Source organism: Pempheris klunzingeri, chromosome 14, assembly GCF_042242105.1.
Source record: "Pempheris klunzingeri isolate RE-2024b chromosome 14, fPemKlu1.hap1, whole genome shotgun sequence".
In the NCBI taxonomy this organism is placed as follows: Eukaryota; Metazoa; Chordata; class Actinopteri; order Acropomatiformes; family Pempheridae; genus Pempheris; species Pempheris klunzingeri.
In genome coordinates this window covers 9,234,368-9,256,236 of record NC_092025.1, presented here as the reverse complement: position 1 = coordinate 9,256,236, position 21,869 = coordinate 9,234,368, and the positions used below count along the sequence as shown (strand labels likewise).

General features: G+C 41.6%; 2 protein-coding genes across 3 annotated transcripts; one reads left to right on the top strand and one right to left on the bottom strand.

Annotated features, from left to right (window-relative positions):
• Nucleotides 1-248: 248 nt before the first annotated feature.
• mpzl2b (myelin protein zero-like 2b) lies at nt 249-10,576 on the bottom strand. The gene is made up of 5 exons (XM_070843190.1): nt 10,263-10,576; nt 3,387-3,556; nt 2,868-3,078; nt 2,595-2,763; nt 249-1,573 (listed from the first exon to the last, which is right to left on the bottom strand). The coding sequence occupies exons 1-5, from the start codon at nt 10,321-10,323 to the stop codon at nt 1,396-1,398; spliced, it is 789 nt and encodes a 262-aa protein (XP_070699291.1). The 5' UTR covers nt 10,324-10,576; the 3' UTR covers nt 249-1,395.
• A 68-nt stretch (nt 10,577-10,644) lies between these two features.
• On the top strand, nt 10,645-19,699 carry pafah1b2 (platelet-activating factor acetylhydrolase 1b, catalytic subunit 2). 2 transcript variants are annotated; one of them, XM_070843188.1, is made up of 6 exons: nt 10,645-10,726; nt 13,887-13,968; nt 15,070-15,159; nt 15,384-15,500; nt 16,331-16,453; nt 16,852-19,699. In XM_070843188.1, coding segments are annotated over exons 1-6 (693 nt in total). In that variant the 5' UTR covers nt 10,645-10,724; the 3' UTR covers nt 17,131-19,699. The 2 variants fall into 2 exon arrangements, with proteins under 2 accessions (XP_070699289.1, XP_070699290.1); XM_070843189.1 differs by lacking the exon at nt 10,645-10,726 and adding an exon at nt 13,345-13,493.
• The last annotated feature ends 2,170 nt before the right edge of the window (nt 19,700-21,869 follow it).

Genomic DNA, 21,869 nt, shown 5'->3' with positions numbered 1-21,869 from the left:
GACAGAAAAGTTGATCTAATGTCAGGGGAAATAACTTTTTAAATGCTATAGCAGAAAAATGTAATAAACTGTGAGCTCTGCTCTGCTGTTTTGAGTGGAAAGAAGTGTGATTGTAACTCATTGTAATGTATGACACATAGAGGAGTGGCTGGTTGGTATTTCACACTCATCCACCCAAGCTGTTCGCCTCAAGAGCTGATCTAGTACCACACAGAAAAGTCTTTCAAAATACACTTCATGCCACTTAATCATTTCAAAAACAGTTCTTTATTCCAGAGTTGCTAAAAAGAGATTCGCATGACATCATTTCAGAAGTTAAGACTTAAAAAAAAAGAGTAGAGTTCTGCTTATTTTACATTATATACACAATCAAAATACAAAATCACTTGTTCAATTGCCATTGCTGTAAACACCTATCTTTGATTATCACTCGTAAATCTCATGATGGACTAATGACAGCACCCATTCTCCTGTTTCATTTCCAGCGGCATTTAAAACTCTCAGACGCACCGTGACACACTTAAAAGCTGCTTCTTACCTAAAATTCTGTTTTGTCAACTCTCGCCTGATGCTTTTAGAAACTAAACAGGAGAAACATTTAATCTGGCAGCATCACAGCTGGACATTTAACAATGAACCAAATTAGACTGGCTCCTCTCTTTAAAAATCCACGGTCCATTTGTTCAACATGAAAATGAATGAATTTTCACGACATTGATCTGAGGCATTAGATTTAAAGCAGCAGCTTTACGGAAATCCAATCAAATTAGTACAAAGTTACAACGATCATGTACAACAAACCAGACTCACATCCATCAATATACATACATGACACACAGAAACTGATCCACAGATTTACACATTAAGGAGTACGTATGGAGTACTTATATATGAAAAATGCTGTATAAAAGGGAGCTGCACAAAGTCTGATAAATTACTTGAAGTCATGTCACTTGAGCCAGTTTTGGTTGGGACTGTTCGAAAAATTCTTGGGGTGTGGAGTTAGAAAGAAATGAGCTTACTAGACGTACGTAGCACGCTCCTCATCTCTGCATGAGGCTAATGACACAATGCTGCATTGGCTGCGACTAGAATAACACACCAGACTCTCTTCATCCATTGTGGGTAACGTAGGCACCACATTTTGACTAGGAAGAATGTATGTCATAAAAAATAAAAAATAAACTATATCTCTGGTTCTGCTGCATCGATTTTGATGCTTTTTTAAAAGCTTTCACATTCACTGTAATGTATTGATGTTGTTCAGAGACCATAATGCACCGAAAAAGTACAATGAATTACATGATTATCTAAACATTTAAACCATGTTAATGATTAGCAGAAAACCTGAGGTTATAATGGGAAAGACAATTCTAATCAATCTAGTGTGTTCATTTAATCATCATCATCATCACCTAGGTCATCGTCGTCGTCATCATCATCGTCGTCAGCATCTTCATTGCCTTCCTCTTCCTCATCATCTCCGCTGCTGGGCTCAGACTCTTCATCATCTGAACTATCGACTTCTTTCTCCTTCGTCACAACTGTCAGGTGAACTGCCTCTTCAGGTGAACTGACCCAACGGCGCCAAGACAAATTAAATCACACACACGCAACATGCATGCATAAACACACACACACACACACACGTAAACAATGAGACATCTGGCCACATGGAAGGCGTAGTGAGTAAAAGGCCCACACTGGTTACCTTAACAAACACCCACTGCGAAAAAAACAGCAATAGAGACTTTGAAGAACACAGTACCCAGAATCCTCAGCTCGAAACAAACCCAGCCAGAATACCACAGAAGTTTGAAGTACTGCTTCCTTCCGTGGAAAAAGATGACCAAAACATCAGTTCCTGAACATTTCCCAACCAAAACCAATTCATGGCTCTCTGGGTTCAACCTGTACTCACAAATTAAAGAAAAAAAGGGAAAGTTTTATCTTTCATAGCTTTAAAAATCAAGCCCACGGTAGCAGACAATAGAGGAGATGTGACTCAATTCACCGCAGCAGTATCATGAATGAAAGTGCTCTTTTGCCCATTTTATCAATTATATGTTTCAGGTGGTGATTCAGTTCACATGATAATAACTCATGATTTAAAAAATGTGTAAAAACATCTTTAAGTGGTCATTTCATGATTATATGATAAAAGAACAATGCAAAACAGCCTAATTGGTGCAGTGAGCGCTGCTGCTGTGAACTGAGGTTAAGGATCAAGGTTCAAGAACAGCATTTAGCTAGAAAATCCCTCCATATTTACATCTCCTACTCTAAGGTTTAAAAACTCTGAATAAATTGAAGTTAGTAACACCAATCACTGGCAGCCTCTGGTAAAAACATATAAAAGTGTGTAAAGATTTAGCATTACAACAAATGGGAAGGGTGGTACATTCTATCTCTAATACTGAAGTCAGTTAACTAAAACTCTGAGAGGTTCACAGTGGAGGAGCAAACATGGGAGAAGAAGCTGTCGTCCCACCCTCAGCTCTCATTTGTCTTTTCCAGCAGAGTGGACCCAAACAGCCAATGACACTCCACACCAGTCCCAAGAAGAAGAGGAGCTCCTGCTCTCTGGCCCTCACCACACGGTCGGGTCCTTCCACTCTTGCTCCCGTGGGTGCAGATCAATGTCGTTATCCATGCCCTTTCTCCTGTAGAACTTCACCGCCATGACGATACAGAGGAGGATCAGGATCACACCACAGGCGCCTCCAGCTGCCGCCGCCAGGATGCCAATCTCAGAGAGGGAAACTATAGAAGCAACAGAATCCAAAATCACAAGCACATTTTGATGCTGATGAAATGTGACCACTGAGCCACTGAGTCTTCCCAGCATGCAGCGCTGCCAGTCTAACCTTTGTCGACGACTCTGAGGACGATCTCTCCGTTGCTGCCGTGCACATCTGGACGGTTGCGCACCTGGCAGATGTAGGTGCCATTAAAGGTCGGAGGCACCTCATGCAGGGTGATGGAGGCATCCCGTCTGACGATATCTCCCGACCACACCGCATGACCTTTAAAACGCCCAGAGAGGGGAGGGTATGCGACCTCGTGGTAGTAAAACACCTGACACACACACATAATCCAACAATGCATCCAATTAATAATACTGTTATTTTTCCTGTGGGTTGCTCCCTCTATTTGAATTTTGCCAGTGAAAGATTGCACACTGAGAGCTGTTAAAAGAGGCTAAAAACAAATATATTGAGTGGATATTGTTAGAGGGATGGAGGTGAAAAAAATGAACCAAATATTATTCATCTTAACAACCAACACTTTTAAGGCCCTATAAAAATCATGACTGGATTTCAAAATATAGCAAAAACACAAATATAGTAAAGTTCAAGGTATTTTCATAAAAAGTTTCTACACACCGACTCGTCCGATCCTGAATTAATGCCACGGAAGTTCCAGGTCACGATAACGGACTGAAGAGACACTGGGTGAGTGGAAGTGAAGGTGCACTTCAGTTTCACATTAGTCCCATTGACCGCCTCCAACTCATTCGGAGTGTAAATATCTATCCCGCTGACATGTCGCACCCCTGCAATGAAGACAACCAAGTGAGAAACAATACTCACCACCGACATCACTGCCTGACTCATTCTCAGAACACACGTTTAATTTCAAACTGCCCAGGCCACAATGTTTCTTATTCCCAACAAGAGCACAGCTGCTCGCACCAGTTACCACTGCTTGTTTAACACAGAGACGTCCTTGAGCGTGACACCTGCCTCAGATCGCTGGTGTTCAGCTTTTGTAGCTACTTTAACTGTGACTGTGTCAGTTTCTTGTGACAAAAACTGCTCACAATCGATCCTCCAGCCGCTGCTTGAGATTGCTTCAGCAAACAACAGAGCAAATATTTCATATTTCATATAATCTAATAGCTGCTACACCTACTTTGGGTTAATGATTGCATGTTTGCATAAGTAAAGAGGGTGAGATGGATACCACCTTTACAGGTGCCTTAAATCCTTCACAGGGTCTGGTAAAGAGCTAAATCTGGATCGGCCTCAGTGATGAGTTGACCTGCGGATTAAAGCATTCCTGCTAATAAACCACAGAGAAGAAGAAGCCAGGAATGTTCTGTGATCCTGCACAGAGAGGGATAAAACAAAATGTTTGACTGTAGAGGAAAAATTAAAGTTAACAGGAGTTACAATGGATAAGGAAAGTAGCAGTACAAGAATGTAGAAATCCTACAAATGTTACAAGTAAAAGTCCTGAATTCAAAAGTACAAATTAGCATCAAAATATACCAAATGTAAAAGAACTTATTTTGCAGAATTTCAGCAAAAAAAAAAAAAACTTTACTGAAAAAATCGCTTTAATGCTGCAGCTGGTCGAGGTCGGGCTCATTCTGATTACTTGATATACTGCTGGTTAGCTTGTGAATGTCCCACAGTATATCAATAAAGTCTTATTATTATTAATAATAATAATATCATAGTTTATTTGTTGATAATACTTTGTATTATTAATCCATATCAGTAAAGTAACTTAAATTATCAAATAAATGTAGTGAAGACTCCCCCTTGAGCTGCCACCTTACTGTGGTGGGGGAGTTTGAGTGCTCGAATGATCCTTGGGAGCTATGTTGCCTGGGGCTTTATGCCCCTGGTAGGGTCTCCCACGGCAAACAGGTCCTAGGTGACGGGCCAGACCAAGAGCAGTTCAAAAACCCCTATGAAGACTGAAAAAACAAGGACTGTGACGTCGCCCGGTATGGTGCAGCCGGGGCCCCACCCTGGAGCCAGGCCCGGGGTTGGGGCTCGCATGCGAGCGCCTGGTGGCCGGGCCTTTGCCCACGGGGCCTGACCGGGCCCAGCCCGAAAGGACGACGTGGGTCCGACCTCCTGTGGGCTCACCACCCGCAGAGGGAGCCGTAGGGGTCGGGTGCTATGTGGAACGGGCGGCGGTCGAGGCGGAGTGCCCCGACGACCCGGGCCTCGGAAACAGCCTCTAGCTGTAGGGACATGGAATGTCACCTCGCTGGGGGGGAAGGAGCCGGAGCTTGTGCGGGAAGTTGAGAGGTACCGGCTAGGTATAGTCGGGCTCACCTCCACTCACAGCTTGGGCTCTGGATCCCAGCTCCTCGAGAGGGGCTGGACTCTCCATTTCTCTGGTGTTGCCCAAGGTGTATGGCGGCGGGCTGGTGTGGGCTTGCTTATAGCCCCACAACTCAGCCGCCATGTGTTGGAGTTTACCCCGGTGAACGAGAGGGTCGCGTCCCTGCGCCTTCGGGTCGGGGACAGGTCTCTTACTGTGGTTTCGGCCTGTGGGCCGAACAGCAGTACAGAGTACCCGGCCTTCTTGGAGTCCCTGGGAGGGGTGCTGGATGGTGATGATAGTAAGCTGACTTTGTTATGGTCTTAATGTGGTTGTTCAGAGTCCATGACTACACCTAGATTTCTGGCTTGGTCTGTGGTTTTCAGCATTACTGCTTGGAGTTGAGTGCTAACTTTTTGTCGTTCTGCTACGGCACCAAAAACAATGACCTCAGTTTTATCTTTGTTTAACTTAAGAAAATTCTGCCACATCCAGTCATTGATTTGATCAATGCAAGTACACAATGTTTGTATGGGACCATAGTCTCCTGGTGATATAGTTATGTAAATTTGTGTGTCATCTGCATAGTTATGGTAACTTATTTTGTTTCCCTCCATAATCTGGGCTCGGGGAAGCATGTAGATATTAAAACAGAAGAGGTCCTAGGATGGAACCTTGGGGAACCCCACATGTAATTTTAGTTACAGTTTAGTTTAGTAGTTTTTCTATTACCTATCAAAACAGCTATTTGCATGAAGGGCCCCGACTTGTCCTGGAAGAAGTAATGACCTTTTGATTTTACAGCCTGGACCCTTCACATATCAATTTGAGTCTTGTGTGGTTTGAGCACAAGCAACATTGTCAGCTTTCTTAGCCTTATCAGGCTGAGAAGAGAGACAGTGATGGCGCAATTGTGGAGGGGGCTGTGGCGGTGATAAATGACTTAGAACAAGTCGGGGTGGGCAGGTTGGAGGGATTTTGGGAAAGAAGATAGGAGTGGGACGAGGTGTAAGTTTGACACCAGCAGAGACCAGCTCCTTCATGTGGTCAGTAAATTCCAAAAGTGGGGAGGAAGGAGGGAGGGCTATAAGGGATGACTCTGACCCTGGTGAAGTTTGGGGGGTTATAAGGGATGAGTCTGACCCTGGTGAAGTTTGGGGGGGTAAAGAAGCTGGAGGCTTTGAGGGGGGTGGAGATCCTTTGCCATGAGTAGAATTTTCCTCCGGTGAGGGCAGTGGTATTCCCTCCTCAAGGTTGTTTTGATGGTGTGTTGTGTCTTTTTCCGGCGCTGTTGTCTCTTTGCTCTTGTCCTCATCCTCGTCAGAGGGAGGGTGATTTATGTAGTAAAATAGGCTAGAGGCCAACAATTTTACTCCTGATTTGTTAAGGCATACTCCATCTGCCTTAAAAAGGTGTCAGCGTCCCTAGAATATGTTGAAATTGTCAATAAACTGCACAGGGTAGCGTTTAGATTCAGATGAAAAGAAACTGTTCAGAGCCCACAGCCTGCCGAATCTCTCATCTCCTCCTTTGAGCCCTGGGAAAGGTCCGGAGATGTACAGTTCGGCTTCCACAGAGCTCATAGTTTCCAACAGAGCAGTGACCTCAGCTCTTAACACCTCGGACTGCCTTTTTGCCACATCATTTGACCCAAAATGAAGCACAAAGTTTGTAACAGTTGGATGTGAGGCCACAATATGTTCACATTTTTTTGTTATGTCAGACACCATGTCTTTTGGAAAGCAGATGACTTTAGTGTTATTGGTGAGCACACAATTCAAATCTTTAACTGCAGTATCACCCACAATCAGAGTCTGAGGCCCAGGCTTAAGCTTTCCCTGTTCTTGCCTGATCTTTCCCTGATCTTTCCTCTCACAGTTGTCCACGGCTGCTTCTTGCTAGGCACTGGGGTTGATGAGGCGCTGTGTCTGGATGGGAGCACTGGCCAGCCTGTCGTATCACAGATCTCTGGCTGCTGTGTTCTGCCTGTTATTCTCCCTCCCGTTTCCCGGCAGTGTGATTTATCCTTTGGCCTAGCACCAAGAGAATTCCAGGGAGGACTTATAGATCTTGATTTATGGGCAAGCGATGAGTCCTCCAGGTTCCGGCTAGTTTTGCTAGCACTCATTAGGCCTGCATTAGCATGCTGCGAGTCGTTGCTGCGAGCTAATGGTAGGGTTGTGTCATACCCATATAGTCCATCTACATCTGCATTCACTTCTAACCGGTGAACTTTAGTTTCAAGCACAGCAATCTTCTGCAGGAGCTTCTGGAAGTCATCCGATGAGAGAGGAGGAGCATTTTATCAGATTAGTTTAGCTAACCCGGATTAGTTTAGCTAACTGACAGATTCGTGAGGTAGCCGCAAACACGACTCCAAACGTTGTATCAGTACAAAGTCTGCATCTCCAGTGAAGGTCAGCTGGTGTTGAATCCTCTATGCCAAAGCCTCCTTTATGCTGGGTTTCTTTGAGTTTCTTTAGTCCACACAGACACTGACCTGACTTGTCAGAAGATGGATGGATGGATGGATGGATGTAGTGAAGAAACAAGTGCATTATTTACATCAGAATTGTACTGGAGTATAAAGTAGTTTTCAAATGAAAAACTCAAATGAAGTATAGATAATTCCTCATTATAATACTTTGGTAAATATACTTAATTACTTTCCACAAGTCTGTAAATGTTAGTGAAAACTTGACATATCAGAAACTAACACATCAAGGTCTAAACACTGACACTGGACAATAAATAGAGGACTAAATATAACAAAATAAATTCCAATAAATCTGAAATGAGACGAAATGACTACTACTTCTACGTTTCATTTCTTTGTCACGTGATCATTTTATCAGATGATTCATTTGTCCACATGCACAGGTGTATCGGTGCGGAAATCCGCTTCATTGTACTTCCAGTAAGAATGGCCGTCTATGTCTAATTCCTGAGAACCTGATTAGTTCCAACGTTATCGGCTGTTCTTATCAATGCCCGCATGCTGCACACAGGAACTTTACACCAGGACGCACCAGCGCAAATTATTATTGATTCTGAAGTAAGAAAGAAGGCAAAAGACGTTTGAATGAGTAGCAAGACCAGATGCTACATTTGTGTGACATTCATTTCAACAAAGAACGGCGCTTCCAGCAAATGCAATGTCAGTTTGCAAACCATGCAGTTAAATCACAGGTGTGGTTATTTTTTTTTTAAATGATGAAAAGATTTTAAAAGATTTTAGGATGCCATTAGATTTTGGGTCACACTTGTTAGATTTGGGTGCCAGTGATTCATTCTAAACTATATATTTTTAGTGATTATTACATATATCATCATGTTAGAGTGGTTTCCTGTATGATGGACACTGTGGTGGATGTTCCTCTTAGTTCAGTTCACCGTTTACTGACACAGATTGAGAAATAAATAAGATTTAACACCATAAAAAAAAAAAAAGCCTGTTTAACCGCCAACAACTTGATAAAAAAAAGGAGCAGATAAACGAGTGAGGTGGGTAACCAGGATCAATTATTTTTTTCACTCTCCAATCAAAACTGAATCAATAAGAACTTCCCGACCTTTCCGAAGCCTTTGCTGGTGAATATTGCTGACACAAATAAAAAGCAGCCTGTGTTTACAAGAAAAGCACTAGTTTAGTTTCAGTTCTTCTATAATATTTAACTCAGTGGAAACATTATGATCGTTTACTTTTCTTGCCAAGCCTGAATGTGATCTCTCTTGTGACGTCATGAGACTGCTTATCAGACTTAAATGTAATTCTACAATTCGATGTCACGCTCTCATAGTAGATGCTCTACGGCTTCAAGCTTAAGTTAAAAGTCTAAAGGGAGAGGGAGAGCAGTCATTTTCCACCATTCAACCATAAAATCAGGCATCCAAACCACAGCCCAGCTCAGCACACCAGGTATGTCCCAGCTTGTCTGAACAGCTCCTCCTGGCAGGCAGTTTGAGCAAAACAAAATCTGATCTCAGCACAGCAGAAACATGGCTGCGGGCTTCTTCAAAGCCAACATACTGAATGTGATCGCTCGCAGCCTAAATATAACAATAACACAAGACACAGGCACATAGCACTGAATCCTGCGTATCCCTAATACATGTGTAGACATATGCATATGCACACACACACACACACACATAACCTGGTAATCCATGGGCTCAAAAACTACTACACAGTCAGCACCTGTGACACTCACGTATAAACTCTGTACGAATAGTTGCACAATAAACTGTATCAGACTATTTTCAGTGGTGGAATGTAACAAGTATATTTACTCAAGTACTGTATTTCAGTACAAACTTGCGGTGCTCTGTGGTGGTTTTTCTTTGTATCGTTTCTTTGTTTTCTGCTTTCAGAAGGCATTTTGGGGAAATATTGCACTTTTCACTTCCCTACATTTATTTGACAGCTTTAGTTAGTGCTTACTTTATAATTTAGGATTTCTGCAGCCAAAACATATGAAAATGTACAAGCGCAGATGAAACAACTAGTCAGTCCTATGACACAAAGTTAATTAAGCCAAATATTTTGATAATTGTTCAGTCATTTGTCATGGAAAAACATTTCATTTCCTGCTTCACAAATGTGAAGATGTGCTGTTATTAATTACTTAATAATTGAAATGTATGTCTAATAATTATGAGGTCTGACTGACAAACTAATATTGTGAGGGGATCATTTTGGGCTTGGGGTGACTGTGATGGCACACTATCACTATTTTCTGAATTTTCAGACCAAACAATCAATCAAGTTATCAAGAAAATAATCAGCAGATTTCTGACAATAATCATTAATAGTTATAGTTCAATACTAAATAGTTTTAAATGAGCTCAAATAGCTACATACATTACATTGTAAATTAACACATGGGAAACAATGATATACAGAATGATTAAACAGTCACGGGTGGCAGAGTAGTAGTGAGTACTAGTGAGTAGTTTTTCCTGATTCTACTTTGATTAGTATTCCTAGTGTGGGTGCAGTACTTTTACTGAAGTACTGGTCTTGAATACCTCCTCCGCCATTGGCCAGCAGGTTATACCACCCTCTAGTAAGACTAGTTAAAGGTGGGTCACCTGAAACTAAACAAGCTCCTCACAGATTTCGACACTTATTTTCAGGATCAGGGAAGGACGTGAAGACGAAGCGTCCTAATCTCTCCAGGAAGTTGTTGAAAACTCACCCGAAACCAGGATTCCTCCCAGGAGAAGCACGGGCCACATCCGATACATGGGATAAAACATTTATTATTCTGCCCGGCGGCTTAAATCCTCTGACAGAGTCCCGTCATGGACGTTTGTTGGAGGGACGCAGGAGCGCAAATGTGGCCGCAGACCGACGGAGAAAAGCAAAGAGGAGTTATTGTGAATCTGCGCCTCGGTGGTGAGAAAGGGGCTGAAACACCTGATGGGCGGCGTTTGCTCTCTCACTTGTTGCTGAACTTGTTACCAGACAGACTGAACCTGCCAGGAAACACCTGAGCCGCTGCTGTCGTGCTGTGGCTGACATGCGCACTGGGTCTGCGGCTGATTGCACCAGAGTAAAGTCTTATTTTGAATTATTATAGAGTCCACTGGGTGCTGACTGGTACCATCTTGTGGCCAGACTTCATTCAAGCCAAAGGTCGACAAAGACAGACAAGAAAATGTGAGTAAATATTTGTTGTTGTTTTTTTACTGGTGAAAAAAGTGATCAAAACTGTTAGTTAACTAAAAGTAGCAAAACCACATTGCAAGTAAAAAAAAAAAAAAAAAAAAAGAAAATATCAAATAAATGTCCCATAATAATGTACACTTTATTAGTGATGCATCACTTTAGTGCTGCAGCTGGGGCTGATTTGAGTTACTTTATATAATGCTGGGCAGCATCTGAGTTTATCTTAAAAAAAATTTCTTAGCCTATAATGATACATCATAATTTATTAGTTGATTGTAGAAAATTTTAATAATCTGAGTCTGCAAACTAACTAAAGCTTTAAAACCAGTGTAGCACAGTAAAAAAGTACATTTCCCTCTGAGCAGAAGTACAGTAGAGGTATAAAGAAAGAAAATTGAATAACTCAAATAAAGTGCAGGTACCTCAACACCTCACTTAAGTAGAGTACTTGTAGTAGATGTACTTAGTTACTTTGCACCGCTGGTGATGACAGTAATGTTAGTACTGTAGTCACCTGTAACATGTTATTATACCAATGTCTCGTTCTAGTTCTGATAGGCCTTATAATAGTACTTGGGCCTTGAAGTTTGTCCTACTAAACAATGTTAAATATCACTGAAACACTATAAAGACATCTTTAAATTATCATTATGAAACATCTAATGCCACACTCTGACTCCTTGGGTCAGCAACATTAATCATGATCAACTGGGAGCAAATAGAATAGAATAGAATTGTAACAATAAGTAAAATGGTGAAAATAAATATAAAAAAAATAAAACAAACGTAAAATTACTTCACATTAAAATGGGCTGATTTGTGAATAAAACTATTTTTTGGTAAATTTTCAAAATAAAAGACACACTGTACAAGTTATAAACAAGTCCACATGAAAGTAGTAAACCTTTTTTATAGAGTATATCTCCTGCTTCTTGTCATGCACTGAGCTCTACATCTACATAATATCCATATAATATGTCTATACTGTTGGATTCAGGGAAGATGGAGGTTGTTGACACTCACCTGGCACAGATAATCCTCCCAGAAAAGCAAAAAGTCTATAAGGGCCCTCTTTAACTTATTGTTGCTCTCTACTTTCAGGACCTGTGGTCTGCACTCGTGGGAAAACTGCTCGGACTGTTTCCTTATCATCTGTTTATGAATATGCTCGGATCAACAAATGCCATGGACTCGCACAGCACAAATGACGGTCAGATGATATGAGACTTATCTTCAGGTGTTTGTTTACATTTTTTAAAATTTCACAATAACAGTAGATATCTAAAGCCCACGAAATACATATTATAGAAACTATATGAAACCATAATATACAAAGATGTAAAAAAAATGAAATATGCAATGGTTCATAAAATTTGAATCAATTTAAACAAATGGATTGAATTGGCATTTTGAATACATCTTATTAGCCACACAAATCTCACAAGAAAACAAGACACACCAGTTGATGAGACACAACATACATCAGTTTTAGAGTCAGATGGATTACACAGATTTTCAGTGTTCAAGAGTCTGATTGTGTCTCAGTACTGTGTATGCTGTAAACCATAAACCTGCCTGTGATACAAAAAGATTGAGAGACACCTGCAGTATCACATTTTTAAATTAAGCAAAGACTCTGTATGGCAGAGGTAAACCCCCGAAAAAGCTACCCTGGTATTAAAAACAAAACACAACATTACTGAATTAAAATTCTATGATATTGGGCAATATAAATAAACCAATAACAGTTATTAAACAGGTGTTATTATGGGCTTATTCCACTTGGTTTGTGCCATTAGAATAAGACTGCCTGCAGCAGTGGAGCTTTTAATAGTCACAACAGCTTACCATGAACAACAGAGGAAATCTGATGCAGCTCAAGCAGTAAAGTGGTTGAGAAATTGACCATAAAACTGTAAAGTAGGTGATTTAAATGAGTCATTTATTTCATTTTGAAGCATACATTATTTCCCACTAGTGCCAGCAGCTAGGATGTAGGATGTAGGATGTTGATATTTCCTGCAGAACTGGAATGCAGCGTTTGGTCTAACGTGACCGTGATGCTTTGCGGTCAGCTGACACAGCGAGGCGGGGTCAGATCAGAGATGAGCCTCCAGTGGAAGTGAGAGATCATCTAACAACATGTCGGCAGCGCTGGACGTTGTCTAATATAAAAACATTTTTTTTAAAAAACCTTCCTAGTCAGAGGTATCCTCATTCACATAGCACGTGTCTGAAATAATCGTATATAACGAAGACGAATTTTATTGTTTGTGAAACTGGAGTTTTTCAAATCAACGACCCATAATTCAATGCGGGATCAGCTTGTATGGGGTGTTTCTTACTCTGTGTTTAACAATTTCAGGAAAGAGCACTGTGAAACCTCCATGATTAACAAAAGGTAGCAGTGTTTAGGTTTATGAGGCATATATAGGAGGGGATATATGTTCCCAGAGAGGAAAAACTACCCGACGGTCATTTTTCAGTGTAAAATAGTCCCTCGCACACCACTGCAGTGCCTCCTTACGGTGTTACGGCTGGTGGTGTCCGCTGGCCGCTCTCCTGGTAGGGAGACTCTCTGTGGTTTGCCTTCTTGACACACCTTTTGTTGTCTCGTCTAGCAGGAGGCGGCTAACGCTAACATTAGCTAGCGAGCTTCGCCCGCTTCCACTACCCGACAGCGGTGAGGCGAAGTTGGGGGGAGAATAGTTATTTTGAAGCCGAGGGAGCCGAGAAGCGACGGCCGACACAGTGCCAGGTAGTTTCTGTTGTAATTCAAGAGCAAAGTAATTTCTGGAAATGTTCATCTTAACGACGGGCGTGTCGGACGTTTAGTATCAGAGCCATCCTAGTATCCAGTCATTAGCTGGGTAGCTAGCTAGCTAACAAGCTAACGTCAGATAAACCATAACCTGGTGGGTTTAATGCGGTCTGATCTGTGATCCATAAGCTGCCGCGCTGAAAGCGAAAGTAGCCGACATCCGTGTTAGGCCAGGCCGTCACTAAGCTACTGCAGCACAGCAATGCTTGCTGCTAGCTTCCCTCCATATACATAAATCAACATGAATCCTTATCTCGGTTTTAGGTTTGTGTGAGTTATGTAACGTTGTTGTTTTAGTTGTGTGTGATTAAGCGGTGATGTCTCCTGCAGGATGAGCGGAGATGAAGTGAACCCAGCTGCAGTGGCTCAGCCAGTAGAGGATACACAGGGAGATGCTCGGTGGATGACACAGGTTGGTGGTATTTATTATTAGGGTGCAGGATGCACTCACTCTTTTCTCCATGTGCCATATAAGAAACACTAGCTTTGTTCCCACATCTGATGTATGAAGGCTGAATGCATTTTTCCCCCCTGGAGCAATTTTTCTCAAAGGGTTCATCTTATTCTTGGCCTCATCCATGCTTTTCCACTTCGTGAATTACTGTACATATCAGGTTTAAGTTAATGTAAACTAAAATTTGACAGCAAGGAATGCCCATTTTAAAGTCTCTCTCTCTGTATAATTACACACACGCGCCTCAGATGGAAAATTTCAGTGGTTCAGGTGTTATATTCTTATCTTTGCATGCTTTGCGTGTCACTATATTGATCTCTCTGTGCTCATAAAATACACCGAGGATGACATTGTGCTGTGGCTCCGATTCTTCCCACTCAAATATCATCCATAATAATCTTGAAGTCTTAGCATAGGTTAAGTTTACTACGTGTTTATATGCTCAAGTTTTGACATGTAACTCGACACATGACACGACTCTATGCTCAGAATGCTTTATCTGTACACGTGTTAGTATTTACTAGGCAGCAATAACACATAGTATACTGGATATTTGATTCTTTCTAATTGACGATGATTGTGATCCTGTGGAAGACATTAGGGATGCAAGCTAAATCTGCACAATATCACGAGATGATTTGTAGTTGATATTCTCAATAATAGACAACATTATTATGATCATTAAATAATCAGTCAAAACAAGCTGTAAACAGTCCCAAGAGTTCTACTTTATCAAGCTTGTTTAGTGGCACCTCTTGGTACGTCAATGCAAGGTTAATCCTCCAGAGCTAATAGGACTGAGACACTCTGCTCTACTCTAGTCTCTCTATCAGACGTGTCACGTGATGAACGTGCAGGATTTTGTCTGGCTTGGAAAGCTAATGAGAAAAAAAAAACTGACAAGACAGCGGCGTTAACTCAGACTGACTCAGGCCTAATATAGACACATTGAATTGTTTTCTGTGAATGCAATGTGATTTTTTTTTCTTTGTTAATCTGTCTCTCACAATTGTGGAACCCATTATGAGCTCTGTTGTGACGCGGCTGTGTCTTTCACAGCACACAAGATTTGTGCAGGAGTGTAAGGACGCTGAACCTGACGTGCTTTTTGTGGGAGATTCTATGGTGCAACTAATGCAGCAGTTTGAGGTGAGACAAAATATTCACCTTTCTACACCTGAATATTTGACTGCTCACACTGGCAGTAGTTTCTTAATTTTACTTTTTCCTAAGCTCAATATTTTCAAAACTTTCTGATGCCTCTTGTTACCAATCCGCATGCTTTGCTGTCAGCAACAGTAAGAAATTTGAAGTTAGTCACTAAAGTCAGAAGCACGTATGTGATGTGCAGATTTATGGTTTCTTGTCCACAGGTGTGGAGGGAGTTATTTTCTCCTCTTCATGCGCTCAACTTTGGCATTGGAGGAGACACCACCTGTAATGTGCTGTGGAGGCTGCAGAATGGAGAGCTGGAGAACATCCGTCCGAAGGTGAGACGAGCCTGCAAAGATCCAGTTCAGGGCAAAGTCATCTTATTTACCTCTCACGTACACACTTTTACATCTCAGGTGCAGAACAAACTCCTGCGTATGCATTTAACATCATGCTTTTCGTGGTTTTCAGAGGAGAGTTGGCCCACAACAGTGTGTGTGATCCCAGCAGCTGCGTTATTAAGCTTGTTTTAACTTAAAAACTAAAGCTAGGTGTGGAAAAAAACATTTAAAAAGAGATAAAGATAACAAGGTAAAAATAAGGATAAAAAAGCAGACTTTAGACTTTGTGTGTGTGTGTGTTTATTGAGGTTTGGATGTCTATATGACCGTGAGTCAGCTGCCTTCACTAAGTGTTGTGATTGTATTTTAATAGCGATTCTGGCCTTTTGAAATTGTGCTGCTGACAAATGCCCCCCATATTATAATAAGAACTAAAAGTAATAATGAAACGAATAAAAACTAAACTAAAACTCAGCATTATTAAACAGTAAAAACAAAAGTGGGATGAGTTAACCCACCCTGGAGACCAACTAATGCTCAATTGATTTGAAAACAAAAATGTCAAAAAAGTGAAAAATGTAAAACTATAATAACTGATTACGGTTTGTAAACACTGTAGCTGCAACATTCTGTTGTATCACCCAAACAATAAACATGGGGTCAACTTCAACTCCATCCAGATTATCAATCCATGAGAAGTTATTCTCTCAGAACAACTAACGGGATGTTGTTTCCGTATCACTGCATGTTATGTTGTGACCACAGTTCTGGAGATTGAAGTGTGTTCAGTGAAAGTGAGCAAAGTGTCTGTCTGTGGTCTTGTCCAGGTGGTGGTGTTGTGGGTAGGAACCAACAATTACGAACACACAGCAGAGCAAGTCGCGGGAGGAATTCTTGCTATTGCGGAACTGCTCACCTCCCGTCTCCCGAAGGCGAAGATCGTTGTACTGGTGAGTAGCCGGCTGTAGGTCTCATCTTATGTTGCACATGGTTGGTTTCAAACAGGCGTGCTGCCCTTTGGCATTTAGTTTTCTTTGAGCTTTTTATTTCCTCTTTACAGCTGTCACATTGAGGCAAAATATTTTTTTCTATTTGAACTTAAATATAATATGGTAAACTTTTAGCATTGTTGTTTTATCTTCCATCTTGATGAACATTTCATGATATAAAATAAACAGGGAAATGCTTTTGATAGACTTGTTGTAGGACAGTTTTACAGTCAGATTTGGGGTATTTTTTTAAAAAGAAAATAATCCTGGTGTTAAATCTGAAATTCAAGATATCAAGATCATACCCAACATAATAATATAATTCATAAATGACTCAAAAATGTTTTTGTGGTCCTCAGGGTTTGTTGCCTCGAGGGGAACAGCCCAACCCACTGAGGGAGAAGAATGTGGCGGTTAACGGGTTCCTGCGCTCCTGGCTGCCCCGACTGGGCCAGGCTCAGTTGCTGGATGTGGGCGGCGAGTTCGTCCACTCCGACGGAACCATCATCCCACAGGACATGTTTGACTTCCTCCACCTGACGTCGACAGGTTACCGCACCATAGCGAAGCCCCTCAGCGACCTGCTGCTTCAGATACTGGAGGAGACACCAGAAGAGAGGCGGGCGTCACTGGTTTGAGGGCCACAGCCGAGCAGCACATTCATCCAGAGGCATGTCTCACCCGCTGCTGTGGGAGGCGGGGGAGACATGTCCCTGGTATCTGGAGGAGGAAGGGCTCACTCATAGGGGGGAGAGGCACCCTGATGTGAGTGGGCCCGCAAGGGGTTTGGGATCACATTATGGAGTGGAGGGTTGGGTGTGGAGAGGTGCTGAAGAGGGAGAGAGACCTCACTACAGACGTAGACACTGTGACTGCAGTAGAAAGCTCTATTGCAAAAGGATTTACCAAGGTTAAACTACTCTGAATCATAGACAGATACACTGAGATCATGCGGGGCTGCAGTGGCACACACACAGATTAAACTTAGCCTGTGGATGAAACGTGTGTTTCCCTCTGTCACCTGTGCCACGGAGACATATGATACCAAACTAAAAAAAACACACTCCTTAATTTCTTCCTCCATGTTTTGCGTCCGCAAAACAGTTAACTGTGCGGCCTGTCTGTTAACACATGGGAAGTTACAACATGCTCACAGCAGGCAGAACGTTATCCAACATTAAACAATGTTATGTGTTTGACCAGTACACTACAGAGCAGTGGTTCCCAACCCGGGGGTCAGGGTCCTCCAAGGTGTCACAAGAAAAATGTTAGAGGTCACAAGATAGTTTAATGCACAGGAAAGAAAACAAATATTTCTGTCACACAATATTTCTGTGTCATTTTTAGCTTGTGAAACGCTGCATACTTTCATCTCTTCAGGCTTCTAGAAATCTTAAAAAATGAAAACAATGTGAGAAATAGAAATCACTCTAAGGTGGGATGTAGCTTCCTTGGTTGTGAACCGCTGCTACAGAGGGGCCACTGCCGATGCGCACTACGTATTCCAGTCAGCAGTATTTAAAAGTAGTACACAACTAGACGATTTTGCTTAAAGCATAATGAGGTGAAGCAAATGGCTTATAAAATTATTTACACAAATTGACCATGATAGAGTTTTGTCAGTCCAGTTCTTTATGTGTACCGTTTCATATACTCAGCCAAACAAGGAGCACTTAGTGTACTAAATGTTCACTTTTTAACTCAGTGTGTAACTACTTAGATGTCTTTTGAAAATGCTTATCAATATAAAGTAGATGAGTGTGTTTCCGGAGAGTTGACTAGCTGTCCACAGCCCACACACACACAGCAGCTCAACTCAAACCTGATGTTGGTGTTCGCTGCATGCATGTTCTAAGCATCAGCTTTGGTGTACAAAGTCGGCCACTGCTTTTGTATTAAATTAGTGAATATCAGCCAAAATCATGTATTTATACATATTCATTTGTGAATCTGCTTGTCTGATAATCTACATAGGTCTTCCAAACACCTCCAACTCTGCAGCTTACGTGCAAAGCCTCTCTCACATCCAGCAACTGTATTTACATTGAACTGGTAGAATCACACCTCACCATCTGGGCCCAGATAAATGCACCGTGACATTTCAGGCCATGATGTGCCAGTCTCGATGATAGCTTGTGTGCTGTTTTCCAGCAGTATTGCAGCGCAACGCTTGATTTTATTTTTACAACAAAGTAAAAACCTCCTCCTCCTTTCACTCACAAAGCCAATTATAATACGAGTTATTCCTGATAACAATACAGGCTGATTTGGGGCAGTTTCTTTCCACGTCTGTATCACACACTAATATCTAAATATTCTTGTGTAGACACTTAACTTTGACTTGCACAGGCTCTCTCTCCCTCTCCCTCCTATATACATGGATATACAGTATTTTTCTCTTAGAAGCACCTATTTATTCTGTTTTCACCTCCTCTTTATTGCTCTCCCTGTTGCATTTGTAGTTTACCCTCACCCAGCCCTGCCACCCTGGGATCTCCACATGGTATAGCTATTGAATATTTTTAGGAATTATAAGTAGCCATGTGGGTTGGGCTACCGAACACGGCTATACTGAACGTTGTCACGCTTAACGCTAAAAAGCGATCACAGGTCATGTTAAGAAAACCATTCGTCTGTGAGCTTCAACTGTACCTGTTCTCTCGCAGCTCGGTTCTGTTCAAATTGTGGCTGAGAGTCTCTTGTCGAGCATCAAATTATCCATCGATACTGCTGTCTTAAGCTCCGCACATTGGCGTGCTGTGTTAAATATGAATAGTGTATGTGTGTGTGTGTGTGTGCCTTAAATGTTCATGGGGACGGTTGTGTACAGTATGTCTGGTACTGGATTATGTAAGTTGGACGTGTGAGTGTCTAGAAGTGACCCCAGTTGTATATAAGACGTGAAGCTTGAGAAAAGGGGGTTCAGATTGTGGGATTTGGTGCGATTATGGTATTTGCACTGTTCTGGCTCTTTGTCACATTATTGAGGTAAAGCATTCCAATAAAGAAAAAAAAAAAAAAAGGATCTCATCATGTGTTGGAGTTTAATTTTCTTCAAACAGAAGATGCGTAAATCCCTGTTGTGATTTGCAGCACTCTGGGTTATACGCTCACCAGCAGAGGGAACCATTTAATCAGAGAACTAAATTGAAAAAGACACTAACATGGCTTGCTGCTTGTTCCACGCCTCCTCTCTTTTAGCCAGAGAGTTCCTTATTGCCTAATTAATTTGCTTTCACCAAGTGAACATCTCTAATGTTGTAATAATTCACCAACAGCACTCAGAGGCGACGTGGGCTCATGTTAAAACGGCCTCATTAAACATTTAGTCAGCTGCGCTGGAGTGTGTGTGATTGCTGGCCAGTTGTAAAATACTTAGTGAATAAACCATTCGCTCACTTTTGATGTTGCCCTCATTAATTTTAACTGTGACCCAAAACTGTCCCAGTGTAGCTAAAATAGTTGGTCCATCTGGAGGCTCGTACTGCAGACTGTCAGCTGGGTGTGAAATTTGAAGCACACTGAGCTCAGCACACAAACTAAACAACGTAAAGTCATTGTCTGTAGTCAGCCTGCTGGATTCATGTTATCACGTCATGAATGATTGAGGAATTCAACTGTTTTCTTTTTACCAGTTTTTCCATCTTAAGTTTTGTGCTGCTGTAAAAACAAAAGAAAACAATCACTGTATGTGACATAAATGGTTAAAAAAAAGTGTTTACAGGCACTTGCATGTGAATGTGTTAAACATGTAGATGCTTTGTCCCCCCAAACATATGTTTAGACTGCCAGTGATCCAAATCTGCTATCTGCTATCTAAAATCCACTTAATGTTTTTAAAAATCTTAAAACTGGCCACGCGGACCATAGATAAATATCCCTCCTCTAACAACACACTGTTTGAAAATGGGAAACGATAACTTAATCCCTACAGGGTTTAACAGGGACAGAGGCGTCAGCGCCAAGTCAGCTACACCCTGATAAAATCTGGCCTCCTTAGTTGTTCCTGTTCTTATTACCCCGTTTAAAATTTGGCTTTAGGTCAGAATTAACAAGCTGGGCTGGGAGTGTGGAGCATGTGAAGGGCCCGTATGCACAGAAAAAAACCCATCAAATCCACATTAGATATGTGTCCTCAGGGGGTTATTTTATGAATGAACCTGTGGGGTCAGGATGTGTTGTGTTAAATGGTGCAGTTGTTACAACATGCATCTTGTGTGATCTGCTGCACATTAAAGGTGTAACAGTGTATCCAAAAACACAGCAGGAACCAGGATTCTACCACTAAGCATCTGGTTGGAGTGGAAAGAAACGTCCACATACTCTGAATAGCTGAACACAATGCTGCTCTGCTGTTGATTAAGTTACTTGACTTGACGTCCTTGGTGAAAGTGTAATTCAAGAAAATCTCATTTACTTTTAAAAATGTTACCGATGGGGCTCGGTTTCTTTGATCACCACGAGATGTGACTCATCTTTTGGTATAATAGCCCTCAGATGTCGTGATTTTATAATGATGATAATGTGACGAGCTATGTGAGCGCATGTTTGTGCCAGTGCCATGTGCTGTGACCCTTGTGATGTTGTATTTGTTGGTCAAAAGGAAAAGAAAACCCATCACATGTCTAAACTTCACAATCAGATTACGTAATTTCAGAGGAAATGAAATACAGAACAGATGTTAAAAGCAGAAGTTTAGAAAACCCCTAAATGTTTAATTGAATTTTGTTTTTATGCTTAATAGAAGAGCAGTAAATCACAAAGAGACTGTGGGAATTTTTAATGGGCGTTGAAATAATTCTGCCCAGAGTAGTAACCCGAATCAGACAGCTGAGGGCCCTCATGAGCGCAGTTCAATGCAGTAAAGTGCAGTGCAGTAAAGATTTGTTACATTTGACACCTCACCTCAAGTAAATCTCCACTGTTAGGGTTAAGTCTCAGTTATCATCATTTAATAGGAGATGAATATTATAATAAAAAACAGTATATATGTGAGTCATGTTCTGAGGCACTCGCAGTAACATATTGAATCGACCCATTACTTTTGTGAAACGTTGCACCCTTATAATCGTAATGGTTCAGTTTCAATAACGTTTTTTACCTGTTTCTGACATTTTTCTAAATCAACAGTGAGAACATTATCCCGCATGTGATTTTACATGACTGTAACTCCAGGATTCGTACGCACACAAAAGGCTGCATCACTTTGACTGAGGAACGCCACCTCCACCTCCTCCTCTGCTAAAAGCACTTCACAGCTTCACTGCAGTAGCTATTCTCAGACAATAAGGTGCAAGACTGTCACGATTGGACGATTAGGTGATAAACTGCAGCAGCACAGAGTGAAAGATGGTCTAAACCAAAGCAGCGTTTCCTC